The 24,390-nt window shown below is 51.9% G+C and overlaps 1 protein-coding gene across 2 annotated transcripts in view; it reads left to right on the top strand.

The window, feature by feature from the left end:
• Nucleotides 1-16,632: 16,632 nt before the first annotated feature.
• The window catches only part of FBXW8 (F-box and WD repeat domain containing 8), a 56,901-nt gene continuing 49,143 nt past the window's right edge, over nucleotides 16,633-24,390 (top strand). The window contains exons 1-2 of one of the 2 annotated variants that reach the window (XM_062010080.1): nucleotides 16,633-16,932; nucleotides 20,040-20,144. In XM_062010080.1, coding sequence (XP_061866064.1) covers nucleotides 16,642-16,932; nucleotides 20,040-20,144 — 396 coding nt within the window. In that variant the 5' untranslated portion in view covers nucleotides 16,633-16,641. Of the gene's footprint in view, nucleotides 16,933-17,650; nucleotides 17,669-20,039; nucleotides 20,145-24,390 lie in introns of those variants that run through there. The other variant, XM_062010081.1, reaches the window with a different exon arrangement.

Genomic DNA, 24,390 nt, shown 5'->3' with positions numbered 1-24,390 from the left:
GGCCCTCATCTCATTCCATATTTCTTTACCTACTGAAAATATTTCTGAGAGAGAAGAGGAAGGAATCTTGAATTAATGGGTTAAATTCTGTCCTGGGTGTAACCCAGCTGTCTGCAAGCAGACAGCACTGCTATCCTAGAATTAATTTGACCAAAGGACTTAAATTAACGGGCAGGGAGGAGAGAAGCTGATTAGTAGTCCACACTAGACTGCTTTTTTAAGTTGAAATATGAAGTTCTCTGATATGTGACGGGAGCTATCTTGGTGGAGTGCTGCTTTAAAAATTAATAAAGACTTTCCTCACAGCCACATTATGCAGCGTTCTGCACAGACTATGATCTCATAACCTCCTCCTCTGGCTTGCACACGCACCGTCTGCTGAAACCCAAGATGAGCTCTTGTTGGGGGTTGGTTTCTTTTTCATTTAGAGAGCACTCCCTGGTCTTCACAGAGGCACAACTGCGACACTAATCAGAATCAATGACTTCTTGGCTGCTGTAAGGAAAAACAAATAGAGGAGCAGGAGAGAGGAACTGTGCTGGTTTCCTACCCATTAGCGCGGTACAGAAACCCCCCACCACCTCACAGGGCTGTTGCAATACAGGAAGAACAGCACTAGGGGAGTATGCAGCATGCTTTCTTTTCCAATACAAACATCAACCAGGGTTAAATCAGGTATTTTAAAAACAGATAAAAACACCCCTTGTCAAAAAACGGAGGCATTCAAGAATAGCAATTATACCAGAAAATGTAAGGCTTTGACAAATACATACCCTCTAGTGAGTAGTGTGATTTCTGTACAGAGAATGCTGGCTATCAAGTGCTGGTCAGCTGTTTATCTAGCAAAGCTTGCTTGACCCAGCAACTAATAGATGAAAGTCTCCAAAACATAACCCTCAGTTCTCACTAAACATCCAATGTAGAACTACAGAAGTGAAGCAAATCGAGATGAGAGCGGGATTTGGGCACTGGACCTGTTCTTGTTTACACTTGGGAAGCACCACAGATTTGGTGGTTGTTTTGCTGCATACTGGGAACCATCAAAGAGGAGGCTGCTCCCCTGGGAGTTTTCTTACAGCAAAGCCTGTCTGTGGTGGAGTAGGACTGAGGGACATGAGCCCATCACTTTGCTGCTGAGGCTGATCACTGATTCAAGGGCCTTTTCCCTAAGTGAGGATGCTATGGTAAGGACAATTTCCTTTGCTGTGCTCTAGTGTTTCAGGGGAATTGCCTCTTTGGGAAAAATGCCACAAGAAGTCTCAAGGCTGCAGGCCCAAATAGCCAGTGTGGCAAGATAGCCAACAGCAGCACAAGCTGTACACACAGGAGATGGAAGAGAAAATGGAATCCTGCATATTCTGGGTGAGAGGCCTGTGAAACATTCAGAAGTCAAGAGCTAGTAATTGTTAAAGGGAAGGAATGTGAGGGAGAGCCCTCTCTCTTGCACCAAGAAATGCAAGCCAGCTCCTGCACCAGGCTGGCTGCCACAAGCTGCTGCTGTGTATGGGGGGTACACCATGGGGTGAGTGAAGCCTTGCTGCAGACTGCCTGTCCTGCACAGCAAAGTGACCATCCAACCTTCCTGATCAATTATTCTCTGGTCAAATTTGACTTGTGCAACACCATGTGCACAATTTCACTTCCTCATTTGAGTGACCTACAGGGAGTTGCATTTTCCAGACACTGCCCAGTCCAGCAGTCACCAATCCAGCACTTGCAACACTGCTCAAATCAGCTGAGGCTCCTCCTTTTGCTCAAGGAATTCTTTCTTCTTTTGGTAGGAGCACAGGAGTACAGGATGCTGAGTATTACCAAGCATCAGGCCAACAAAGGTAGGAAAGTGTTTTATTGGTCCCTGTGGTTCTGAGACCATCCAAACTCCATCAACAGACAAACTACACTTAGCTACATGACCCCTCCCCACACTGCATGGAACAGAAAGTAGGGCAAGGTTACTTGTTGGGAACAATTTGCTCTCTCAGCATTGCCCTTCCTGCTGTTTGGGAATTGGCTTGGATTGGTAACACCTGTGAATAGGTGTGCAGGGGCCCCAGACACGTCGGTGAATATTTGATAAAGGGAGAATTCAGCTTTTAGGTTGCTTAGAAACATTTATCCTGCGGTAGTGAAAAATGGTTTGACTGGGACCTCATGGCCACTCAGCTTGTGCCTGGCCTGGGTGAGGGTTAGGAATTAGGAAGGAGTTTTAAAAGACAGGGAAACAAACTTCCTTTGGGAATTGAGTTCTTTACATTCCTTGATGCCTTTGAAAAGCTCCCCCTGCCATGAGAGGGTCGGTTTTCTGGTGCAAATGTCTGAAGCTGGGAAAAATGTTTCTCAAAAAATGTGCATAATAATTAGTGTAATTAATTAAGGTATCCTGAATGTGACAGGTAGTTCTGGCTGCAAGAAAAAAAGTGCTCAGCACTAGACTGAAAAAAGCCCTTTGACTTCTAAGGACAAGTTCTCCTGTTATCCCTTAGACTGTTGAGGAGCCTAGATATCATTCTGTGCCCTGGTTCACGGGGATGTGAGAGTGTATAAATCACCATCCAGCACAATTCCCAGCTCCAGGGCCATAGGGGATCCTGCTCTAGCAGACTTTGACATGTACACTGCAGTGAAAAGAGCTGCTGTGTCTCGGCCACCTCAACTTCCCAAGCTCTGAACCATCAAAACAAAGAGAACTGCCCCAAATAAAATCAGTTTTATAAGGTTCTGGGCTAGATCATTTGTTTTGTCTTAATTTATGTGGAGATTGAAAGAAAGAAAGAAAGGAAGGAAGAAAAAAATAGCACCTTCTCAGCAAGTCTTATTTTTTGCTATCTTGTGTATAAATATTAATAACCAAAATAGATTTCTCCTCGTCCCGTGTTTCAGAACAAACTCTTGGGGAAACTGTAGCACCACAGAGAGGCAGTTTAGCCCCAGACAAATATTAAATGCAGCACCAGAGAAACTAAAGTGGTGAGAAAAGCTTCTGTCCCCTGGTGCTATAGAGCTGAATATATACACACACAAACTGTCTGTTGTCCAGGCTGCTGAGCACCTCTTCCCCTCGCCAGCGCGGCCAGGACGTGCCCGTCTCGCAGCAAGTTTGGTCTCTCGAGGTATTACTTAACTCTGGATGTGCAGATGAATCTCTTTTCATCCTGCTGCATCGAAAGGACCGTTTATGTTGCCATAAACAAGGTGCAGTGGAGAGAATGCTAACATTACAGCAAGGACATCACTAATCTTTTGACTCAGACTGCAGGAGCATGAACGCTCAGACCACCATCATCTACAAGGAATGTCGCTTACGTTCTCAACAAGGCATGCACGTTTTAACGTATGCATACAGGAGGGTTTACATTCTTCTATATATAAGCATGTATGTGTCTCTGGTTTGCTGCTGGGCCCTTGAACAGCTCCTTCCGTGCAAATCCTTCTTCACCGTTGCCCAAAGCACTTCCAACATCTTCCACTTCTTTCTTTATCTCCACTCTTCACAGCTGCTGCTCAGGCTCTGGATTCCCTGGAGGAAAAGGGGAAACAATTTTCTCCAAGGGCACAGGGTTTTCTCCAGCCTAAGGAAGCAAAAGAATTGTGTTTGGGTTTAATTATATTGATGCATTGGTTACAATAAAAGCTTCTTTTAAATTTATGCTTGAACCCTCCTGCTAAGTTTACTGATGAGCAGAGGAATATAATTTATGGGGAGGATGCTTTTGTGGTTCAAACAAGAGATTACGCCTTTAGCCCCGTGCTGCTGCCGGATTCCTGGTGAGCTCTCCTCGTGTAAGGCTCCTTCTTTTGGGTGCTCCATCTTCATTTACATCACGTTAACAAAAATGTTAACTTTTAGGGAAGCCATTAATTTTGTTACAGGTAGGCAACAGGGTGCATCGAGTGTCACAGGAGACCAGAACTCGCTCGCTCCTGGTTCTGCCACTGATTAGATTTGTGGCCTTGGGCAAACCACTTCTTTCAGTCGCTGCTGTAAAATGAGGGCAGTAATAACTTATTTGCCTCATAGGTGGGCTGCAAGCTTTAATTAATAAAGTGCTCAGAGAAAGGCACCTATCTAAGTGCAAATTAACAGGAGAGGTGCCCAAGGGGCAGCGACTCTGAAATCCCCATCTCCCCCATTTATACCGAGGTTTGTTGACACTGGCATCGGCTGGGGTAGGTCCCATCCTTCAGACCGTCTTGTCTAGTTTGCAGGGACTGTGACAATGAGTGATCTTACAAAAACCTCCGTGGAGAAACTGCTGGGCCTTCTGGATGAGGTGATTTCACCCGGGTGGGAGAAAGGAGGGGGGAGTAGCTGACTATGCAACTGCATCAGCTATGAAGTCAGAGTGTAATTAGGGCTGGCAAACAGCTTTGGGGCAGATTCTCATCAGTGTTACTCTGATGTTCAACCCAGAGTCACTTCCCTTCCTTCTCCAGCACTACCCTGCTTATGCCAGCGTGAAGGTTACCACAATTCAGTGGTGCTGCCTCTGAGGTGAACCAAAATCTCCTCTGTGAGGAGAGGGGGCAAATCCTGGTGCTGCAGCGGGCTCTGAGTCACCCAGAAAGTCTCTGGATCAGCCCCACAAGATCCCAGTGCATCTGCTTTACCCCAGTTGCTGTCAGCTGCTCCAGGTGCTGCTGTGCACGGGATGTGGCACTTACAACCTCTCCCTCCCTCTGTTTGCAGTCTCGCTTTCTAGTTGTAAGGAATCTGAAGCAACAGTGGAAATAGCTTGAAGGACTAAAGCCAGAATGAATCATCCAGACTCGAAGCCCATTTTCATTTGCCTTGCTGTGATCAAGGCTACCCGATAGCCACCCAGTTTCTTGGCTTCTGTACCTGCATGCACACAGGCTTTCACACACACACACGCTCTCTGGGAGTACTGCAGGTACTATACAAGGCTTTTTGCAGAGGTACATTGCTTTTTTGGTAGAAGGTAAATAGGAGAGGTGTTCACCACTTGAGAAAGCATGAACCTGATAGCACTGGCTACACAAGAGAGCACAGACCATCAATAAATGCTGGAGCATGTGCAGAGGTGGGCACTGGAGCTGAGGAAGGGGCTGGAGCACAAGGGTGCTGGGGAAGGGCTGAGGGAATGGGGGTGTTGAGCCTGGAGGAGGCTGAGGGGAGACAGCAGCACTCTCTGACACTCCCTGACAGGAGGCTGCAGGGAGCTGGGGGTCAGGCTCTTCACTAGTGGATGACAAGACACAAGGAAATGGGCTCGAGTTGCACCAAGGGAGGTTTAGACTGGAGCTGAGGCAGAACTGTTTCCCTGAGAGGGGTGTCAGCCCCTGTGCCAGGCTGCCCAGGGAGCTGGGGCAGTGCCCAGCCCTGGAGGGATCCCAAAGCCCTGGGGCTGAGCTGCTGAGGGCCAGGGGTTAGTGGTGGGCTGAGCAGGGGAGGGGAGGGCTGAGACTGCAGGAGCTGAAAGGGCTTTGCCAACCAAAACAATCCTGTGATTCCAAACCACTGTCCATAAGCAGCCCAGAGATGCAGCATGTCCTTGGGGGGCCTCTGGCCCACATGCAGACAGCCCTTCCTCACCTGCACTTGTACAACTGCACACAGGTCTAGGCCAATCTGAGCACACACAGACAAAGAGCATCATGGCTTGCTCTAGGCTTGTGAAAAGTCACAAGGAGGAGATTCTGGGCATCTGCATTTCTCACACACGATGTCTTTGTAGAGAGGTCTTCAGAATTTACCCCATTGGCACTGCTGGAGTGGGAAAGAGGGCACAACCTGAGCTGTGTGTAGGGCACTAAGATATAACAGGGCTGGTGATGCAGAGGAAGAACCTGTGATGTGATTGTTTACAAAGAGGTGAGGTATTTACTCTGGTCCTTCTCTGGAGACATTCCAAACCCAGCTGGATGAGTTCCTGTGTGACCTACTCTAGGTGGTCCTGCTCTGGCAGGGGGGTTGCACTGGATGATCCCTCAAGGTCCCTTCCAGCGCTTCACATTCTGTGATTCTGCTGGAATAAAGGCTTCAGGAGCTGATAAAATGCTTTCCTCCAAAGCAAAGCCACTTAATCCTTATTTATTATTTCTCCTGCAGCAGTGCTCCCGAACAGCAGCTCTGAACCCTCGTCCTCCTGTGCCATCTACGGCCTGCAACAGATCATCCTTGCTGTCACTGTATTTTACCAACTGTCTCTCTCTGTCACTTAATGTATAGAAAATCTTTAAAAACCTGTAAAACTTGATAAATCCTAGAACATCTTGAACTCCCAGTGATAAATCTGCTCTGGGGCAGGCAAAGAGCTCGGCACAATGCCTGTGCATCTCACAAGCCCCGCTCAAAGAGGCTCTTAAGTGTTGTATCAGCCTCGTGCAGGCCTTCTGCATAAAGGTGAATTTCATGGAAAGAATAAAAGAGAACCCCAGAATCCTGGCCTTCAGCCCATCTTTCAATAAAACAATTTTGAATATCCTGGGCTGTGTTAAAGCCAGTTCTGGGTGCATATTGGCTGCATCACCAGTATCTGACTCATTAATGGAATACACTTGCAGCCAAATTCTGATCTCATTTACAGCACTGTAAATCCAGGGCAACCCAATTGACTTCAGTGGAGTTACTCCAAATCTCCCACAATAGGCACTCGGCAGATAGACCAAAATTTGGTACTTCAGGTCTGAAAAGGGCTGAGGAAAGCCAAACTACCTCCCATTTGTAGTACTGGGGTGGCTGGAAAGCTGGAAAGAGTGCCAGCATATCACAGAATCACAGAATGGTAGGGGTTGGAAGGGACCTCTAAAGATCATCTAGTCCAAGCCCCCTGCTAAAGCAGGTTCCCCTCACTCAGGGGGCACAGGAACATGTCCAGGTGCGTTTGGAAACCTCTTGAGAAGGAGCCTCCACACCCTCCCTGGGCAGCCTGGGCCAGGGCTCCCTCACTAGGAAAACAAACAGATATCCCCTCTGCAGAGCTGCTGAAAACGTGTGTACTTTATGTGTTGTTCTAATGATGTCAACACTTTTGGGGGAATGTCCACTACTAACACAATTTACTTACTAAAATAAAGGGAACTCCACCTGAGTTCCTGTATGAAGAGTGCAGTGTCCACTGAAATCATGGACTGAAGTGATACAGAAAGAAATCACTTGCTTTGAAGTTTGTGATGGGAACCAACATTCCCTTTGGTGACAGATCCCTCCCTTCCTGGTCATTTAGGGAAGTGCAGGTTCTGCTCAGCTGCTCTTTGTCATCACACCTATTAAGCAACAAGGTTGTGAGAGGACAAACCTTGCTGGCTGATACTTGCAAAACCATCTCAGCCAGCCTCGACACATCCCATCGCTCTCAATAAGCACGGGCATCTCGACTTCTCAATTGCTTTGATCTCTCCAGCCTTAAATCCTAGTTTTAGCACACAGCTTGCTAAGCTGGTGTTTACCAACAAAAAAAGCACAAGCTGCTCTTCTCTGGGATGCTGAGTAGGATGGGCATGAAATGATTCGGGTAGGGGGTCCTTAGTCTCATCTCAGCATTTCTCTGACTAATCTTTTTTCAGAGACAGGACCCAAAGCCCTGCCTGGGTACCACCTGCAGGAAGCTGTAGGAGAATCTGAGGTCACATCCCCTAAAGCAGTTGGCAAAAGGAGTTCTGCTCACAGCAAACGTGTCAGCAGGTAACTTCTACATTTAAACGGATTACACAGGCAATTCAGTTGGCACACACTCCACTCCTAATAAGCAAAATAACAGTTATTGATATGTTTAAAGGAAAAAAAAAATAAGATGTTCAAAGGCTGGGATTGCTAAGGGGAAGCTGGAAGCAGGGACAAAACCAGGAGCTCTCCTTCCTTCCTCACACAGCAGCAGGTTAATGAGAAAACAAGGGCTGGGCAAGAGCCCTGTCAAATTCCCAAGCAGCCTGCATCCACCTACACTCACACTTCATTAGCATCTCTGTGGGAGACAGCAGGGTAACTTGGAAAACCCAAAAACAATTAGGAGGTGGTTCAAGAGGTAAGGCAGAAGAGGAGCAGAACTAGTAGGGAAGGAAGGACGCAGAACGGTGTGTCCGGGAGACCTTAGCACAGGAAGATCAAGGAGCCCAGATGAGCTAAAGAAGTATGTTGGAGCTCCAACCTTTCCATGACAAAGTGGCTTCCTTGGCCACAGTCCACCTGCAGAAAGAGGCCTTTCTGGAGTGCTGTTTCTTTTTGAGAAGTGCTCGTCACAAAAGCTAATGGTGAAAGTTTTCTTTGTGCAATTTACACTGTGAAGCTGGAGCAAGGGTGGCAGGGACCGTTGGCATTGTCCAGTAGGGTGTGTGCCACTAGGAAGAGCGGGCTCCTTCTGCCTTAGTTATCCAGGAGGATAAACAACAGCTCTCGCCTCTTTGTGTCAGGGATGCAACACACTGAATGTTTGTCCTCATGCAAAACTGCAGCTCACTGCTGAGCTGGTCGGCTTAGTCCTGCGTGAGCCTACTGCCTCTGGTCCTTCATTTTCTTTGCACTCCTGCACAGCTCAGTGTGACATCTCCAGAAATCTTATCAACCCAATTTTAATACAGATAATTAACTGCACTGAGACTTTGGACAGAGTGGCTCTGCATGAACCTCGCAGCAAACAGTTGGGGGGAGTTACTGGCAACACAGTGGGCACAGAACCAGGCTGGTGATGCTGGCAGGGACAAGCAGGGTTTGATTTTAATACACTGCCACTTCTGAACTAATAGAGCAAAACACAAGTGACATTGTATGCCAAACTGGCACATGACAACTATACTTCATGCCCTGGCTGGATATTTCAAGGTGATGTCAGATTATATATTATAAATCTGCCATTTGCAAAGCATTCATCCCCAAATCCCAAACGTGGTCCAAAAGATACAAGTTGGTCACATGCATCGGCCCTAATCCCGCTTTCCCCAGCATCAGCCAGGGGCTGTGAGACCAGGAGCAGTTCCCTGGGACACAGAATTATTCCCTAAGCTGCACTGTTGCATAAATCCACAAGGGCCTGAAGGAACAACTACCGACCTTCTTCCTCAGAAACAGCACAAACACTCACGGCAGCCAGTGCAAAATGCTGGTCCTGCTTCAAAAGGCAGGAGGAGAACTCAAGCAGCAAACCAAGCTGAAAGTGGCCTTTTCCTCTCTCTCTCTCTGTTCCTTCTGCAGCCACCAAATCACAAGACAAACGCTGACTTGGCAGCACATAAAGCGTACAAGTTACTCTCCTCTTCTGAGCCACCCCATGGAATGCCAAGATCACAGATCTGGACTCCCTGTCTTGTGGCAGAACAGTGTTATTAGCACTGCAGAGCGCCTCTGAGGATGGCAGAAAAATGCCTGTTTTGCTCAGAAATACTCTGCTGGGTTAATAAAATGCTGCTTTCTGACTACATCTCTAAACCTGACCCAACTCACTGCACTGTCACTTGGGCTCTGAGACACTGCAGATAACCAGAAACCTCCACTGGTGTGAGCAAGTTACTAGTCAGGATTAGTAAAAAAAGGTTCTTAATGGCAGAAATAGCAAAAATAACCCAGAAACTGAGGTGTAGATGATGCATTTAATTATTCTGGGGTTACACTGCTATTTGCTTCTGCAGCTTGGTCACCTGTACCTCAGAACCTTGCCAGGAGCTGCACAGGTCAGTCCTCTGCACAGAGGGGCAACCAGGAGGCTGCTACTGACCCGTTACTCTCCCTCATCTGGCCTCTTTATCCCTGAAACTGCTTCACATGGCACACAAGGATCTTCTTTTCAGAGACTTACATTTGTATTTGTGTCCATGAAGCCCCAGAGCATTTGGAGGCAGCTCAGCACATCCTGTGTGCAGCAGCCTTTGAAGCTGCGAGGAAGGACTGTGCATGCTGAAGGAGCTCGCCTCGCTCCTGTGGAGGATGACGCTTCCCTTTTCTATCATGTCTTCATCAAAGCAATCTATAAGCAGCTGGTTATTGTTGGGCCTGAAGTGCAGAAAGCCAGACAGAGGTGAGAGCTCCAGAGTCAACAGCAGTAAAGACTGGGAATAAAAACCATACCGTGTGCCTACCCAAAGCTTTGCAAACCTTCACAAAACCCAAAGTGCCAAGAGCTCTGGTCCCATGGGATTGCTGAGAAGTCTGGGCTGAGAGCCTGCAGGGATCCATGGGGCCAGTGAGTAGGGTCCCTCTGCCAGCCCTCCTCACCTGCCACCTTCTCTACATGGGGTGAAGTGTCAGACTGGGCAGGGAAGAAATTCCCTGGCGTGTTGGAATGAAAAGGACACTTGGCACACGAGGTTAGGGACATCACTACAGTTCCCCCTTGGACTTTTGTTGAGCTCAGAAAAGCAAGAAGGTCAACCAGGTTGGTTTGCTTCCCAACACTGCAATCAAACTGGCCACAAACTGATGGGAAGGGAAAGAATTTCCCTAAGCTCTGCTCCCACAGTCCCACATCTCTAACCGCTGCCCCACACCGTGGACACAACCTCTCCCAGGGCTTTGCTGGGCACAGCTCTGCAGACACCATCCCAGAGCCTCACACCTCTGAGCTGCCAATGGCCTGGAAACCGAGGCTTTGATTCATCAAAACCCCCAGTTTTGTTCTGGAGGGGTTTTTTTCCTCTAAGAAAGCTTTCCAAAGGTAAGAGCTGAACCTCCTGATGGATGCAGCTCAGATAGATGACAACAATGTCCTCCCACACCCATACACACACACACACACACACAGAGTGCAAACACACACACACAGAGTGCAAACACATATACACACAGAGAAAAGCCCTCTTTGTAAACTCCCTCCATCACTACACTTCCTCTCCACACTATTTCATGCACCTGAAAAGCTTGCAAGACAATCTGCAATGAGAGACCTGATTCCAGACAGCCAAGGTCTGGCCCAAGTTAAAGCTGAAGTTGTACAGGTCAGCCCAGTGCTGGTGGCATTTTTCAACTGGTTTTAAGCTCTTGTCTAAACCCTATCCAAGCTGGTAGGATCCTGAGTGCATGCTGAAAGTTAGACATGCACTTAAGGTCTTTCCTGAACACACACAGACAGTTGTGGACATTCACAGCTGCAATTTAAAGCACCTGAAATAGGAGCCCTCGCTCCTCATGTCTGCAGGGAGAAATCCATGTCCAAAAGAGGAGTTCAGCACCCTGAGGTAACCCCATGTGCTCAGTATTGCATGCTCCCGGGCCTGAGGGTCTGCCCCCACCAGCCCAGAGCTGTCAGCAGGACAATGAGAGTTACAGGACCAGGTATGTCCCATTTCCCTGCTCGGTGGCTCTGAAGCACAGTGGGGGCTTTAGCAACCAGCAGGAACTGGGCTTGGGTGCTGGTCCCTGGCTGGTGGCTTGAGAACTCCCTTGGGGAAAGCCTCCAGCACTGGGCAAGGCACTATCCAAAACACAGAGCTGGGCACAGACGGCCACAGTCCCGGTCTGATCCTGTGGTGACATCCCACCACCCAGGGACCTTAGTCATAGGTGCTGCACAGCACCCGTGGGTCTAAAGCCCACTGGGGGATGGCAGGATGCAAGGGAAGCTCCTCCACTCACAGGCATCCTCCATCTCCCAGGGCTGGCAGTCAGGGCAACACAGGACCTGCTCCAATCCTCCAGAGCCACCCTGTGCCACTGTCACTGCCGCTGCCCCGCACAGGCTCACCCAGCGTGGGCACGGAGCTGAAACTGCCCTGTGAGAGCACAGAGGACCCGGGTGGAGAGGAGGCACAGGACTGGAAGCCGTGAAAGTCTGGCAAGGGGGAAAGGGGGTGTTTGGGAAGTCTTGGGAAAGTGGAAGTTTGGAGGTGAGAGGAGAAGGAGAAGGAGAAGGAGAAGGAGAAGGAGAAGGAGAAGGAGAAGGAGAAGGAGAAGGAGAAGGAGAAGGAGGAGAAGGGAGGTCGGTGGGACCTGTCAGCGTCGGTACCGGCACCCCGTGGCTCCGTGCGCGGCTGCGAACAGCCGCCGCACCCGGCGAGCCGGCGGGTACCGCGGACAGCGCGTTCCGCCGGGCCGGGCCGGGCCGTGCCGGGCCGCAGCGAGCCGGGCACCCGGGCCAGATCCCGGCCCCGCCGCAGCGCCCGGGCCACTGCACAGCGGGCTGCGCCGGGCGGCACTGAGCCTGCCCCGCACCCAGCCTGCCCCGCACTCAGCCTGCCCCTGTCCCGCACTCAGCCTGCCCCTGTCCCGCACTCAGCCTGCCCCGCACCCAGCCTGCCCCGCACCCAGCCTGCCCCTGCCCCGCACCCAGCCTGCCCCGCACCGAGCCTGCCCCGTACCCAGCCTGCCCCGCACCCAGCCTGCCCCGCACCCAGCCTGCCCCGAACCCAGCCTGCCCCGCACCCAGCCTGCCCCGCATCCAGCCTGCCCCGCACCCAGCCTGCCCCGCACCCAGCCTGCCCCGAACCCAGCCTGCCCCGCACCCAGCCTGCCCCGCATCCAGCCTGCCCCGCACCCAGCCTGCCCCGCACCCAGCCTGCCCCGCATCCAGCCTGCCCCGCACCCAGCCTGCCCCTGTCCCGCACTCAGCCTGCCCCTGTCCCGCACTCAGCCTGCCCCGCACCGAGCCTGTCCCGCACCCAGCCTGCCCGTGCCCCGCACCCAGCCTGCCCCGCACTCGTCAGCCTGCTACGCATCCAGCCTGCTCCGCACCGAGCCTGCCCCGCACCGAGCCTGCCCCGCATCCAGCCTGCCCCGCACCGAGCCTGCCCGCCGCGCCTCGCCCCGCCGTGTCCGTTCCCCCGCGGCCGCCGCCTCGCCCCAGCCCGTTCCCCGGCGCGGAGCCGACCTGTTGCGCGTCCCGCCTGCTCCCCGCTCCGCCAGCGCCCGTCTCGCCTAGAGGCTCCTCCTGCGGATCAGCCAGGCCAGCGCGGCCGCGGGCGTGAGGGCGCACAGCAGGCACACCACGGCGGCCAGGCGCCGGCCGCCCGAGGGGCCGCGGCCCCGCGCCTTGCGCCGCGCCGCCCGCTGCTCCAGCTCATCGCCCAGGCGGCGCAGGCGGGCGGCGACCAGGCGGGCGGCGGCCGAGGGCCGAGCGGCGCGGCCGGGGCTGCAGGGGCAGGGCGCGGGGGGGCCGCCGTGCCGCGCGCAGGGGCACATGGCTGCGCCGCCGCTCGCCGCCGAGTGCCGCGCCGTGTGCGGGCGGGCCGGGCCCGGGCGGCGGCGGGCGGGGGACGGGGAGGGGGTTACATCATCCCCCGCGGGGCGGCGCTCGGCCGCGGGCGGGGAGCGGCGAGGGGCGGGACGGGGCAGCGCGGGGACGGCGCCGGGCGCGGCGGGACGGCTGCGGGCACGGCCGTGGGGCGGGAGTTCCGTGGGACGGGGGGAGTGGAGGAGTGGGGGGCAGGGTGGTGGGCACAGCGTTTGTGTGGTGGGATGTGTTGGAGCCCAGCCATGGGGCGGGAGTTCCGTGGGACGGGGGGAGTGGAGGGATGGGGGGCAGGGTGGAGTGCAGGGGACAGTGTGTGGTGGGATGTTTTGGAGCCCAGCGATGGGGCGGGAGTTCCATGGGACAGGGGGGAGTGGAGGGACAGAGGGATGGAGGACAAGGTGGAGCACAGGGGACAAGGTGGAGTGCAGGGGACAGGGTGTGGTGGGATGTGTTGGTGCCCAGCGATGGGGCGGGAGTTCCATGGGACAGGGGGGAGTGGAGGGATGGGGGGCAGGGTGGAGTGGTGGGCACAGCGTTTGTGTGGTGGGATGTGTTGGTGCCCAGCGATGGGGCGGGAGTTCCATGGGACAGGGGGGAGTGGAGGGATGGGGGGCAGGGTGGAGTGGTCGGCACAGCGTTTGTGTGGTGGGATGTGTTGGTGCCCAGTGATGGGGCGGGAGTTCGATGGGACGGGGGGACGGGGGGGGGAGTGGAGGGATGGAGGGATGAGGAAACAGAGGGATGGAGGACAAGGTGGAGCACAGGGGACAAGGTGGAGTGCAGGGGACAGGGTGTGGTGGGATGTTTTGGAGCCCAGCGATGGGGTGGGAGTTCCATGGGACAGGGGGGAGTGGAGGGACAGAGGGATGGGGGACAGGGTGGAGTGCAGGGGACAGTGTGTGGTGAGATGTGGTGGAGCCTAGGGACGATGTGGGAGTTCAGTGCGACAGTGTGGGGACAGAGGACAGTGAGATGTGGGGACAGTGGGATGGAGGACACATGGTGGAGCAGAGGAGACAGTATGGGAGGAATGGGGGGGCAGCGTTTGTGGGCAGGTCATTTTCATATCTAGGGATGATGTGGGAGTTTGATGGGACAGTGTGTGATGGAGGGACAGAGGGAACAGTGGGATGGAGAGGACAGGGTGGAGTGGAGGGGACAGTGTGGAATGCAGGGTGTCGGGTGGGATGTGTTGGTGTCCAGGGATGCTGTGGGAGTTCGATGGGACAGTGTGCAGATAGTCAGGACAGTGAGATGTGGGGGCAGTGGGATGGAGGGCACAGGGTGAAGTGCAGGGGACAGTATTTGTGTGGTGGGATGTTTTGTTACCAGGGATGGTATGAGAATTCGATTGGACAGTGTGGGGTTGACGGACAGAGGGGTGGGGGGGACAGTGGGATGGACAGTGTGGGGTGGAGGGACAGGAGGGACAGTGATGGGTCACTTTGTTTTCCAGGGATGGTGTGAGACTTTGACAGTACTGTGTGGGATGAAGGGACAGCGTAGAGATGCAAGTGACAGCGCAGGGATGCAGGTGGCAGTGCAGAGACAGAGGGGACAGCGTGGAGATGCAGGGGGACAGTAAGAGAATTACACAGAGCTGGAGGAGATTTCATCATCATGTATTACTCATTCTGATCACATTTCAGGTGGCCAAAGGAGGGCACATTGTCCTCACCAGCCCCCAGGCACTGGCGCAGGGGCATGCAGAGCCTCTCCAGCCATCAGAGCAGAGGAGCAGGACCAGGACCCCCCAGGCAGGACTCCCCATCACACATCAACCCCGGGATGGCAGCAGGGGCTCCCCCCAGCTCCCTGTGGGGCAGAAATCACCCCAAAACAGCCTGTTTCCCTTCAATCTGGCAGAAGGGGCATCATCCCCTTGGCAGATCAGCCCATTGTTGCAGAGGGGTCCAAGGTGACCTCCCTGGGGCTCACCTTCTTCACAATCCATCTCCCACCCCTGGGGCAGCCCCATGTCCTGCTCCAGGGGCAGCTCCTGCTTTGCAGCCCCTCTGTTTGCAGGGCTCACAGCAGTCAGTGTATTCACCCCAGGGAGATGCTTTCCCAAGCCCAGATGATTGCTTTGTAGGGGAAACAAGACGTTTGTGGTATCCCTACGTAATACAGCAGGTCCTTCCCAAAATGGGGCAGTTCAGCTTTTTCCTGGAATCCAAAATCCCTGTCTGTGTTCATTTAGTTGGATGTTGTTAACTGCAGAGGCAGCAACACTCTGCAAAGGAGAGAAAGCAGCAAGTCCAGCCCTTGAGATTGTGTGTGGGTGTCTGTGTGTGTGAAAGGCAGCAGCTGGAGGTGGATGCAAAGGTGCAGGTACATTGGCACATAGCACTGCTGACAGCCAGGGCCCTGCATTTCAGCACATCCACCAGTGCCCAGCCACCACCAGTTGTTGGACCTGGGGCTGTTCAGCCTGGAAAAGACTAAGGAGAGGCCTCATCATCACTTGTAAGTACCTAAAGGGTGGATGTCAAGAGGATGGGGTGACCTTTCTACAGTAGTGTCCAGTGACAGGACAAGGGGTGATGGACGTAAGTTGGAACACAAAGAGTTCCACTTAAACACAAGGAGCAAGTCCTTTGGTGCTGAGGTGAGGGAGCCCTGGCCCAGGCTGCCCAGGGAGAGTGTGGAAGCTCCTTCTCAGGAGGTTTCCAACCCCACCTGGACACGTTCCTGTGGCCCCTGAGCCAGGGGAACCTGCTGTAGCAGGGGGTTGGGCTGGATGAGCTCTGCAGGGCCCTTCCAGCCCCTACTGCTCTGTGATTCTATGACATGGGCAAGTATTTCTTACCTCTCTTATTTCCCCAAGCGCTCCACAGAAGTTGTGCTGAAGACTTGAACACCAGCAGCCTCTCCTCTGGGCAGCTGGCCTGGCTGAAGCAGCAGCAGCTCCGCGGCCGTTTCAGCAGCTGGGTTTAGCCAGTTTGAGACATAACCTCTAGGCAACGAGATGGGTCGATGGAGAGGTGCAGACGTCGTCTCCTGCCCAAGGTACCATCGAGGCGGCCGCTGTTGGGCTGGAAGGCCGCGGCTGCGAGTCGGGGCGCACTGGGCAGCACAGCGCCTCATCCTCGGGGTGTCACCCAGCGCGCGGCTCCGCCAGCCTGCCGCCACCTCGGGGTCGGTCTCGGCCAACCAAAGGTGCGGAGGAAATGCTGTGAGCGGGGCCTCTCTCCCAGCCCCGGCGCCGAGCACCTCCGAGCGCCCCGCACGGGCGGCCCCGCGCCGGCACCCGCTCCGCGCCGCTTCTGGGAGCGGGCCTCCGCGGCCCGGCCACGGCTGGCCAGCACCGCGCGAGCCCCGTCCCGGCGGCGGCTTCCCAGGGCCGGGCCGTGGCCCCGCGGCTCCCTGCGCCGCTCGAGAGCCGGGCGCGGCCGGCCGCGGCGCTCACAGCCGCCCTCAGCCCGGCCCGGCGCGGCGGAACCTCGGCGCGGCGGAACGCGCGGCCGCGGGGGGCGGTTTCCGGGCCGGGCCGGCGGGAGGCCGCGCCGGGCCCGGCCCCGCCGCCATGGCCGCGGGCTCGGCGGAGCCGGAGCCGTTCCGCCGGCGCTGGCGGGAGGAGCCGGCGGGGGGCGCGAAGCGGCGGCGGCGGGACGCGGCGGAGCGGCCGGAGCCCGAGAGCCGCCGCGGCGCCGCGGAGCCGGGCGAGCCGAGCTACCTGGCGCTGGCCCGCGACCTCCTGGACGGGGGCGCCCCGCCCGCCCCGGCCCGCCGCGGCCCGTCGCCCGCCCGCCCCGCCGAGGAGCCCGCGGGGAGCGACGACGGCGACGATCTGCTGGGGCAGCTCATCCGCGACCTGGTAGGGCTGCGCGGGGCCGGGGCGGGACGGGCCCGTCCGCGGTGGGAGCGGAGGCCGCGCTGGGGCCGCTCGGGAGGGACGGGAGGGCCCGGCCAGCGCCCCGCGAGCAGCGGGGACGCCGAGCTCTGCGTTAGTGAGCCTGTTTATCACCCCAGCGTCTAAATCATGGGATCCCTGCGTGGTGGGGATGGGAAAGGACCTCTACAGATCATCCAGCCCAACCCCTGCAGGTTCCCCTGGCTCAGGGGCACAGGAACGTGTCCAGGTGGGGTTGGAAACCTCCTGAGAAGGAGCCTCCACACCCTCCCTGGGCAGCCTGGGCCAGGGCTCCCTCACCTCAGCACCAAAGGACTTGCTCCTTGTGTTTGAGTGGAACTTTTTGAGTTCCAGTTTGTGTCCATCGCCCCTTGTCCTATCACTGGAGACAAGAGAAGAAAGACTGTCCCCATCTACTTGACACTTGACAGCATTGATAAGATCCCTTCTGAGCCTTCTCCAGGCTGAACTGCCCCAGGGCCCACAGCCTTTCCTCATCACACACACAGTTCCATCCCCTCAGCATCCTGGTGTCCCTGCACTGGCATCTCTCCAGCAGTTCCCTGTCTCTCTCTTGAAGTGAGGAGCCCAGAACTGGACACAGCACTCCAGATGTGGCTTTACCAAGAAAAGTAGAAGGGAAGGATTTCATCTTACAAGGTCTTAACCCTCCAAAATCTGCTTTTCATCTTCTGAAATGGTGCTTTTTTATGTTTTCTCTTAAAACAGCTTTTGTTGCTCCCTCAGGCTGTTTGGTGCAGGTGCAGGAATTGAGGATGTCCTGCTTTGTGAGGCAGCAGTGTGTTAAGAAAACAAGTATTCCTTGTTTAAAGGAGTTAATTTGGAAATAGTCTTAAGTACAGTTCTGAACCAGATCAAAGTTATTTTGGTAACTCCTCCAAAGGCAATAGAGATGTTATTGACAACGTAGGAAAACTAAGGGGGGAGAGCCACTTCCTTGCTTCTCACTAACCTGACTGTGACTAATTGCTCCTTGCTGAAAAAAAATTAAAAGGAACAGATTAAATTTCTGTCTGCAAGGCACAAATTAATCCATTTACAGAATTAGTGCTCCATTAGCACACAGGAGCCCAAATCTGTCTCGGAGGAGATGCTGGTGTTGGAGTTCTGGATTCATTCCAGTACACTGAACGTCACGGCTTCAGCGAGTGCTGGAGATGAGATGCCTGGATGTTTGGGTGTCAGAAGCAAAGGCCTTGGTCTGTCTTTAATGTGAAGTTGTGTTGGAATGGAATTAGTGTGGGCTGTTGCTTGTGCTTTCTCACAAGCTCGTGCTGACTGTCAGCACTGCTGCAGGTTGGTCTGTAGAGCTGTTTCTTCTCCTCTGTGTTTTTTCACGAGGCTGTGTCTGTAGGCAGTCTATCCTTCTGAGGATACCTTTGAGCACATGCAGCCAGAGCAGGTTCTGCTGCTTGGATGTGAGTCAGCTCCAATTTGGAAGCAACATATTCATAGCAGTGCTGTGCCTCATAAACCTAGAGCTAATAATAAACCTTGCTGAATGGCTCATCTTATTTGTTTGGGCAGCACATTGCTCTAAAATGGGGGGGATGCAGCTCCTGGATCTGAGCTGCTTCACATCTGGCCAGCTTGGGGTCTGTTTGCATCTTCCTGTTCTGTTGTCCTTTGATGTCCCCTTTGGAAAGAGGTGCAATCCAAATCACAGCAAACAGTCTTGTTGCAAATCCACAGCGGGAAGTGGAACCAGTGACCCTCATGCAGAGGGAAAGGAGAAAGAGCTGTTTGTGCAGGGAAATTGTGGACAGGGAGGGAGAGGAGCAGGAAAGCTGGCTGAGGGTCCTAGTTTAAGTGACTTCAGAATGAGTGTGAGGTTCCAGTGTGTATAAACTGGTACTGTTCTGCTAAAAAGACTAATGGGACCATTGCCCATGTTAATGCTCTCTAAAACACTTAGCTAGTGTAGAATACCTCTTGCATTAAAGGCTTCCATGGAGCCATGTTGTACAGTGTCCTGTGTAGCTGCACCTTAAATCAACCCAGCATTCCTTGCTGTGATGTTGCTGCTGCAAAGGGTCCAGGTGTAAGTGAGCAGGGAGTAGTTATAAAATAAACCTACAAAGAAAGAAAGGTATCAGGGACAGAGAAGCCCTAAGAGGCAGGGAGTGGTCTAGATTTGGGATCTGCCAGACTTTCTGATGGCAAGTAGTCAGGGTAGGTTTTAACTGTGCAGCTGACTGTGCCTGGGGACTGATGGAGAGCCATCAGGTGTTTGGGAGCACATAAGGAGAGGTCCAGAAACCAAGGAAAAAACACTGGAGAGCAAAACTGCAGAATGTGTGGCAGAAATGGTGAGAATGGGCTGATTTTGGTCTCTGTTAGATAGTACAGAAATTTGGGGTGTCCAGGCAGAGATGAGGGAGGGGACAAATCTTGATGCAGTAACTGCAGGGAGAAGATTTACTGAGTAGTTTCAACAAACAAGAAAACATGTGGGCAAAATGTACATGCTGCATCTAGCTGTTAGATGCAAATGGTGGATTCTTTGGGTTTCTTTGGCAGAGGCTTAGTTAAAGCAGCAACTCTTTGAGCATATTCCATAAAGACATTCATATGTTGTTAATGAAACCCAGAACCAGGCTGCCATGTCATTTCTGTGCAGTTTGATATCAAGGTATTGGTTTGATTTCCTTCGTCTGTGTTTGAAATCTTGTCAGTGACATTAGCCATGGGCAAGTGTCTTCCAAGTGCTTGCTTGCTTGGTCTTTGTGATGCTTAAACTTCTTTACTAGAACCCTTATCTCCCCTCCTCTGCCATCTGACTATTTGCTTTTTAGCTCCACTTAGCCTTCTAATATTCTTTACCTGATATGACTGGGAGAGAGCAAAGAGTAGCTCAGGTACATAGATTCATGCCAGCATGGTCTGTCTGACCTTGGGCCTCACAGGAACAAGACACAGAATTGCTTCTGCCTTCTTTCTGCATTGCAGGGCCCCTGGGGGTACAACTCTTTGTACTACACTGACTTTTGTTACTCTGTAGCTGTGTGTTAAAAAAGCCTAATGAATTCTTTCCTCTTTTTTCTTCTCAGAATGAAATAAATGAGGTTCCTTTCTTTGATGTCCAGCTGCCTTATGAACTGGCACTGAAGATATTTCAGTACCTGGGCAAGGCTGAATTGGGAAGGTGTGCTCAGGTAAGAGCTGCTGTGAGTTTGATGCTATGTGAAACTGTCAGAAATAGCCAGGCTGTGCTCAGTGATGGCCAATGACAGGACAAGGGGCAATGGGCACAAGCTGGAACAGAAGAGGTTGCAAAGGAACAGAAGGAACAACTTCTTCCCTGTTGAGGTGAGGGAGCCCTGGAAGGGGCTGCCCAGATGGGCTGTGGAGTCTCCTTCTCTGGGGACATTCAGCCCCAGCTGGATGAGTTCCTGTGTGCCCTGCTCTAGGTGGTCCTGCTCTGGCAGGGGGGCTGCACTGGATGAGCTTTCCAGGTCCCTTCCAGCCCTTGAAATGCTGTGATTCTGTGAGATATTCTTAATGTGGGGAACATGTGTAGCTCAGAGCCTTAGTAGCTCAGATGATTGTGCTTCTACTTATTGGAAATACTTCAAAGTAATAGCTGGATTTATAACTTGCAGTTGAGTTAAATAAAACATTTGTGGCTTGGACAAAAGTGAAGCCTTCAAATAAATACTTGGAAAGATGTTTTGATTCAAGTGAAAGTATTTAGAATTAAGTGGGTGTCTTGCTGCAGTGTTTAGAGCTTTGGCACTTTGCAGTGCTAAGGGCATGGCAACAAAGCTGTTCCTCCCACTTTTCAGTGTGTGTGACTTGAACCAGAGAAATTGGAGTAGTAACATCTTGCCTGTAATTTCAGGTGAGGCTAAATTCTTAAATGGCACTGATTTCCTCCCCTTTGCCTCACAGGGGGTTTCTGTCCTTCCCTGGTGTTACTTTAGGATAATATTTTCACCAGTCTGTACTCAGACATAGTCCAAATGGATGTGTGGTTGCAAACTGTCTCTTTGAGTAGCTTTGTGAACTTCACCACTCACACATGCCTTAGGATTGTTCAGCCTATTTCTCTCCCTTCTTCACGTGCTGAATGATGAACCTCTTCTCTGAATGACTCTTTAAAGCAACCTTAATTGGCAAGTGCCCATTACCCTGTGAAGCAGGGCAGAATACTGTGGATATTCATTGCCAGCTTCTCCCATGGCCACTGTTTAGTGTTTCAGGCTGGTGTTTGTTCAGCTCTGATCTACAAAGCACATCCTGCAACTTCCCAAAAGTCCAGCCAAAGCCATTCTTTGTGTTACACTCAGATCATGCCCTGGAGTGTTCATAAGAGAAGGAAATGGCAATGTGTAAAAATGGAGGAATGACAAACAGGATGTCTAGCTTTGTTGTGGATGGTGAACTAAACACAGCTATTATCCAGCTGTCACATGCCCTGACATGAAATTGGGCTTTGAATGTTCAGACTGAGCAAATCCTACTGTTTAATAGGATGGTTATTGCTTAAATCTTTGACATGCTAATGTCTCTTAGGAGCAAGGACCTTTAGGAGAAAAAGAATTGCTCTTGCAGGAGGAATTCAGGAGGGAAGAGTTCTCTAGGATGATATTTTGGTGCTGACCAGGAGGCTGAAGCTTTGCTCAAGTTCCTGTCATTTGAGGTGGAGCTATATGATCAGTAAAGGCTGTATCCCACAGAATGGAACAGGATTGTATATCTGAAGTGCATTACTTAAGGTTATTCTCTCTCTTTCTCTTCTCTCAGGCACAATCAGTTTACCCCATGGCATAGGAGAAAGATTGCCTGGTGAATGGTAGCTGCTTTTCTCTGTGCTTGGGTTGCACTTGATTTCTTTCTCTCACTTTGGTATTTAACTTGAAGCTGTCTCATGTGCTTTAACACTGAGAAAATTGTCCACATTTCTCATTCACCTCAGATGGAGCCACTTGGTCCTACATGGCAGCTGACAGGTAGCTTAGCACATGCCCAGTGTTTTCCAAGGCACTCTGAATGAGATGAATATTCAAAGCTTTTAGTGCAGAGCTGGCTTCTTTTTAAGTGTTCAAATAAAAAGCAAAGCAATAAAAAGAAACACCATTTTCATTTTTCTCTTGGTGATTTTGGCTTTGAAGGGGGAGGGGGAAGCCCTCCTCTGTTAAATGGAAAGCCCTGCTGCTTTACACTGTTGTTGTATAAAGGATTTTTTCTATTAAGGTGCCTTGGGATTGTAGGGAAATTGGGCCAGTTAGTGGAATTGGCATCATGAGCTACGTGAGTGCCTTTGGAGGAAACCTGTTTGCTTAGTTCTTGATGCCAAATTGGTAACTGACTAACAGTAAAGCAGCCTGTGAAGCCTCTTTGAGACCTAATCACACCACAAAGTGTTCTGGAGAACTTTAATTTCACCCTGATATTTCCCCCTCCCCCTCTTCCCCACAGCTTTTCTCTGTTTTTTGAAGTCAGTGCTATAAACCACAAACTATCTGCAAGGCACTTGACACACAAAAGCCATGTGCAGAGTGTAACTTCACAGTGTCATCCGTTCCTGAGCTGTGGTGAGTGCACAGTGGTTGTGCAATAGTAATATCCAGCAGACCTGTTAATGTCCCATGTTGATAATTCAAGGAGGAAAGTATCCAAGCCCTAATGTGTCAGCAGAACAGTCCAGAGTAAGGGCAAAGTTTTCCTTTGACTTTGTGCCAGCCCCATGAACATCTGCCCTGAGCACTGAAGAAATAACTCACTTGAGGCTTCTGTGATGAGTGAGTCTGAGGACAATCAGTCCTTCCTCCTGGTTGTGAGGTACTGGGAAAAGAAGAACAATCAGGTGGGGTGAAGAACAATCAAGTAGGACAAGTTGAAATCCATCAGAGGCTCTCATGTTATTTGAGGCTGGTACTGCAGATCCCTGCATTTAGCTTCACTCCTGGCCTAAGGACCTGGCCTGTAACCTGTCAGCTTTGTGATAAGGCCACGTGTCTCATCTATGAGCTTCCCCATGTGCTTACAGTCTTTACTGCTTTCTAGTAAATACCACAGACTGCATTTTGTGCTGTGAAACCCTTCTCAGCAGTGTGTACTGCATTTTGGCAGTGCCAAGGCAGTTTTATTTCTGAACACATCAGTAGAAAATGGCCTTGAACTGTCATCTGAGATGGTTCTGAAATGTTTACCAGCAACTGTGGATGTGGCTAGGACAAGGGAGGCTGTTTCTAGGAATTTAAGGACTAACTGTCTTGCATCAATCCAGAATTTCAGGTGCTTGCCTCTAGAGCTCCTGGAGCTGTGAAACCTTTAAGCTTTTACTCTTTTAAGCATCTCCTGTATTTTTTTGAGCCTACTTTTGCATCGTGGTTGTGTGTGGGAAAAAGTGATCATCCATCCTCCTCATTCACAGGGAGAGCAGAGAAATGGATGGATAAGGATATTCTGGGCTCAGGATGAGACTTAAAAGAACATTGTGGCTGTGAATTGAGAAGATGAGCAGCTTCCACCTGGTGTGTCCATCTGAAGGGCTTTGGACTATGTGCTGTTTGGCTCCACGTATTGCACTGAATTGAAAGTCCAACTATTTCTGATTGAGGCCCCTGGCTTCAGGGAATGAACTTTGACTATGCCTTTGTGTGCCTGGGGAGGAAAATAAACCCAGTGAAACAAAGACAGTTATCAGATGGGGAGGGATGAATGAACCTTCATTAGGACTGGAGCCAGTTGATTTAGGTAGGATTAGAAGTTTAGGGTTTGGTGGAAGAGGTGGAGGGGGAGGGATTTGTTTTGAGTGGGGAAATCCCTCAAAGGGAAATACAAATAGCAAAACTTATATCAGAGAAAGCCTTTGAAGCCCTTCAGAACGTTATTACTTGCTGAACTAGGAGATATAAACCTGTTCCTGCGTGGAGCTCGGGGCAAACCAACATTTCTGTGCTGAGAACTGGAGCAAAAACATAACAGGGACACTGAAACCAACATGAAACTGGGGACTCTGAAGCTATAAATAACTCTGTAAGACTCTGTCACTGGTCATTGCTGGAGTTTCTACATGGTGCAGAGTTGGAAACAGTTTTGTTTGTAGTGTAAGAAGAGCTTTGCACGTCTCAGCTTCTCCCCAACAAGCAGAATGTATGGCTGAGTAGAAATACAGCCATAACACCCTGGCTTTTGGGGCCTCACCTGAAACTCTTAAGTCAAGCAGATCTAATAAAGCTGACTTCAAGCCAATAGCTGGTTTTAATGTGGCAGCTCACAGTGGTGCTGTAAAGTGAAATGCTTGAGACTCTTTTATTAGAGATTTCTCGCAGCTGAGGCTCGCTCAGTGGGGCTTTTACAAGGGATTGTCATGCCAGTTGTGGTGCATTAAGAAAAGGCTGTGTTAGGGACCCCTTTGGAAATTCATGCTTGTAAAGCAGCAGGAATTGATGT

The sequence above is a fragment of the Colius striatus genome, chromosome 17 (genome assembly GCF_028858725.1).
Source record: "Colius striatus isolate bColStr4 chromosome 17, bColStr4.1.hap1, whole genome shotgun sequence".
NCBI classification, from domain to species: Eukaryota; Metazoa; Chordata; class Aves; order Coliiformes; family Coliidae; genus Colius; species Colius striatus.
Note: the sequence above shows the minus strand (reverse complement) of the source record. Positions and strands in the feature narration are given on the sequence as shown.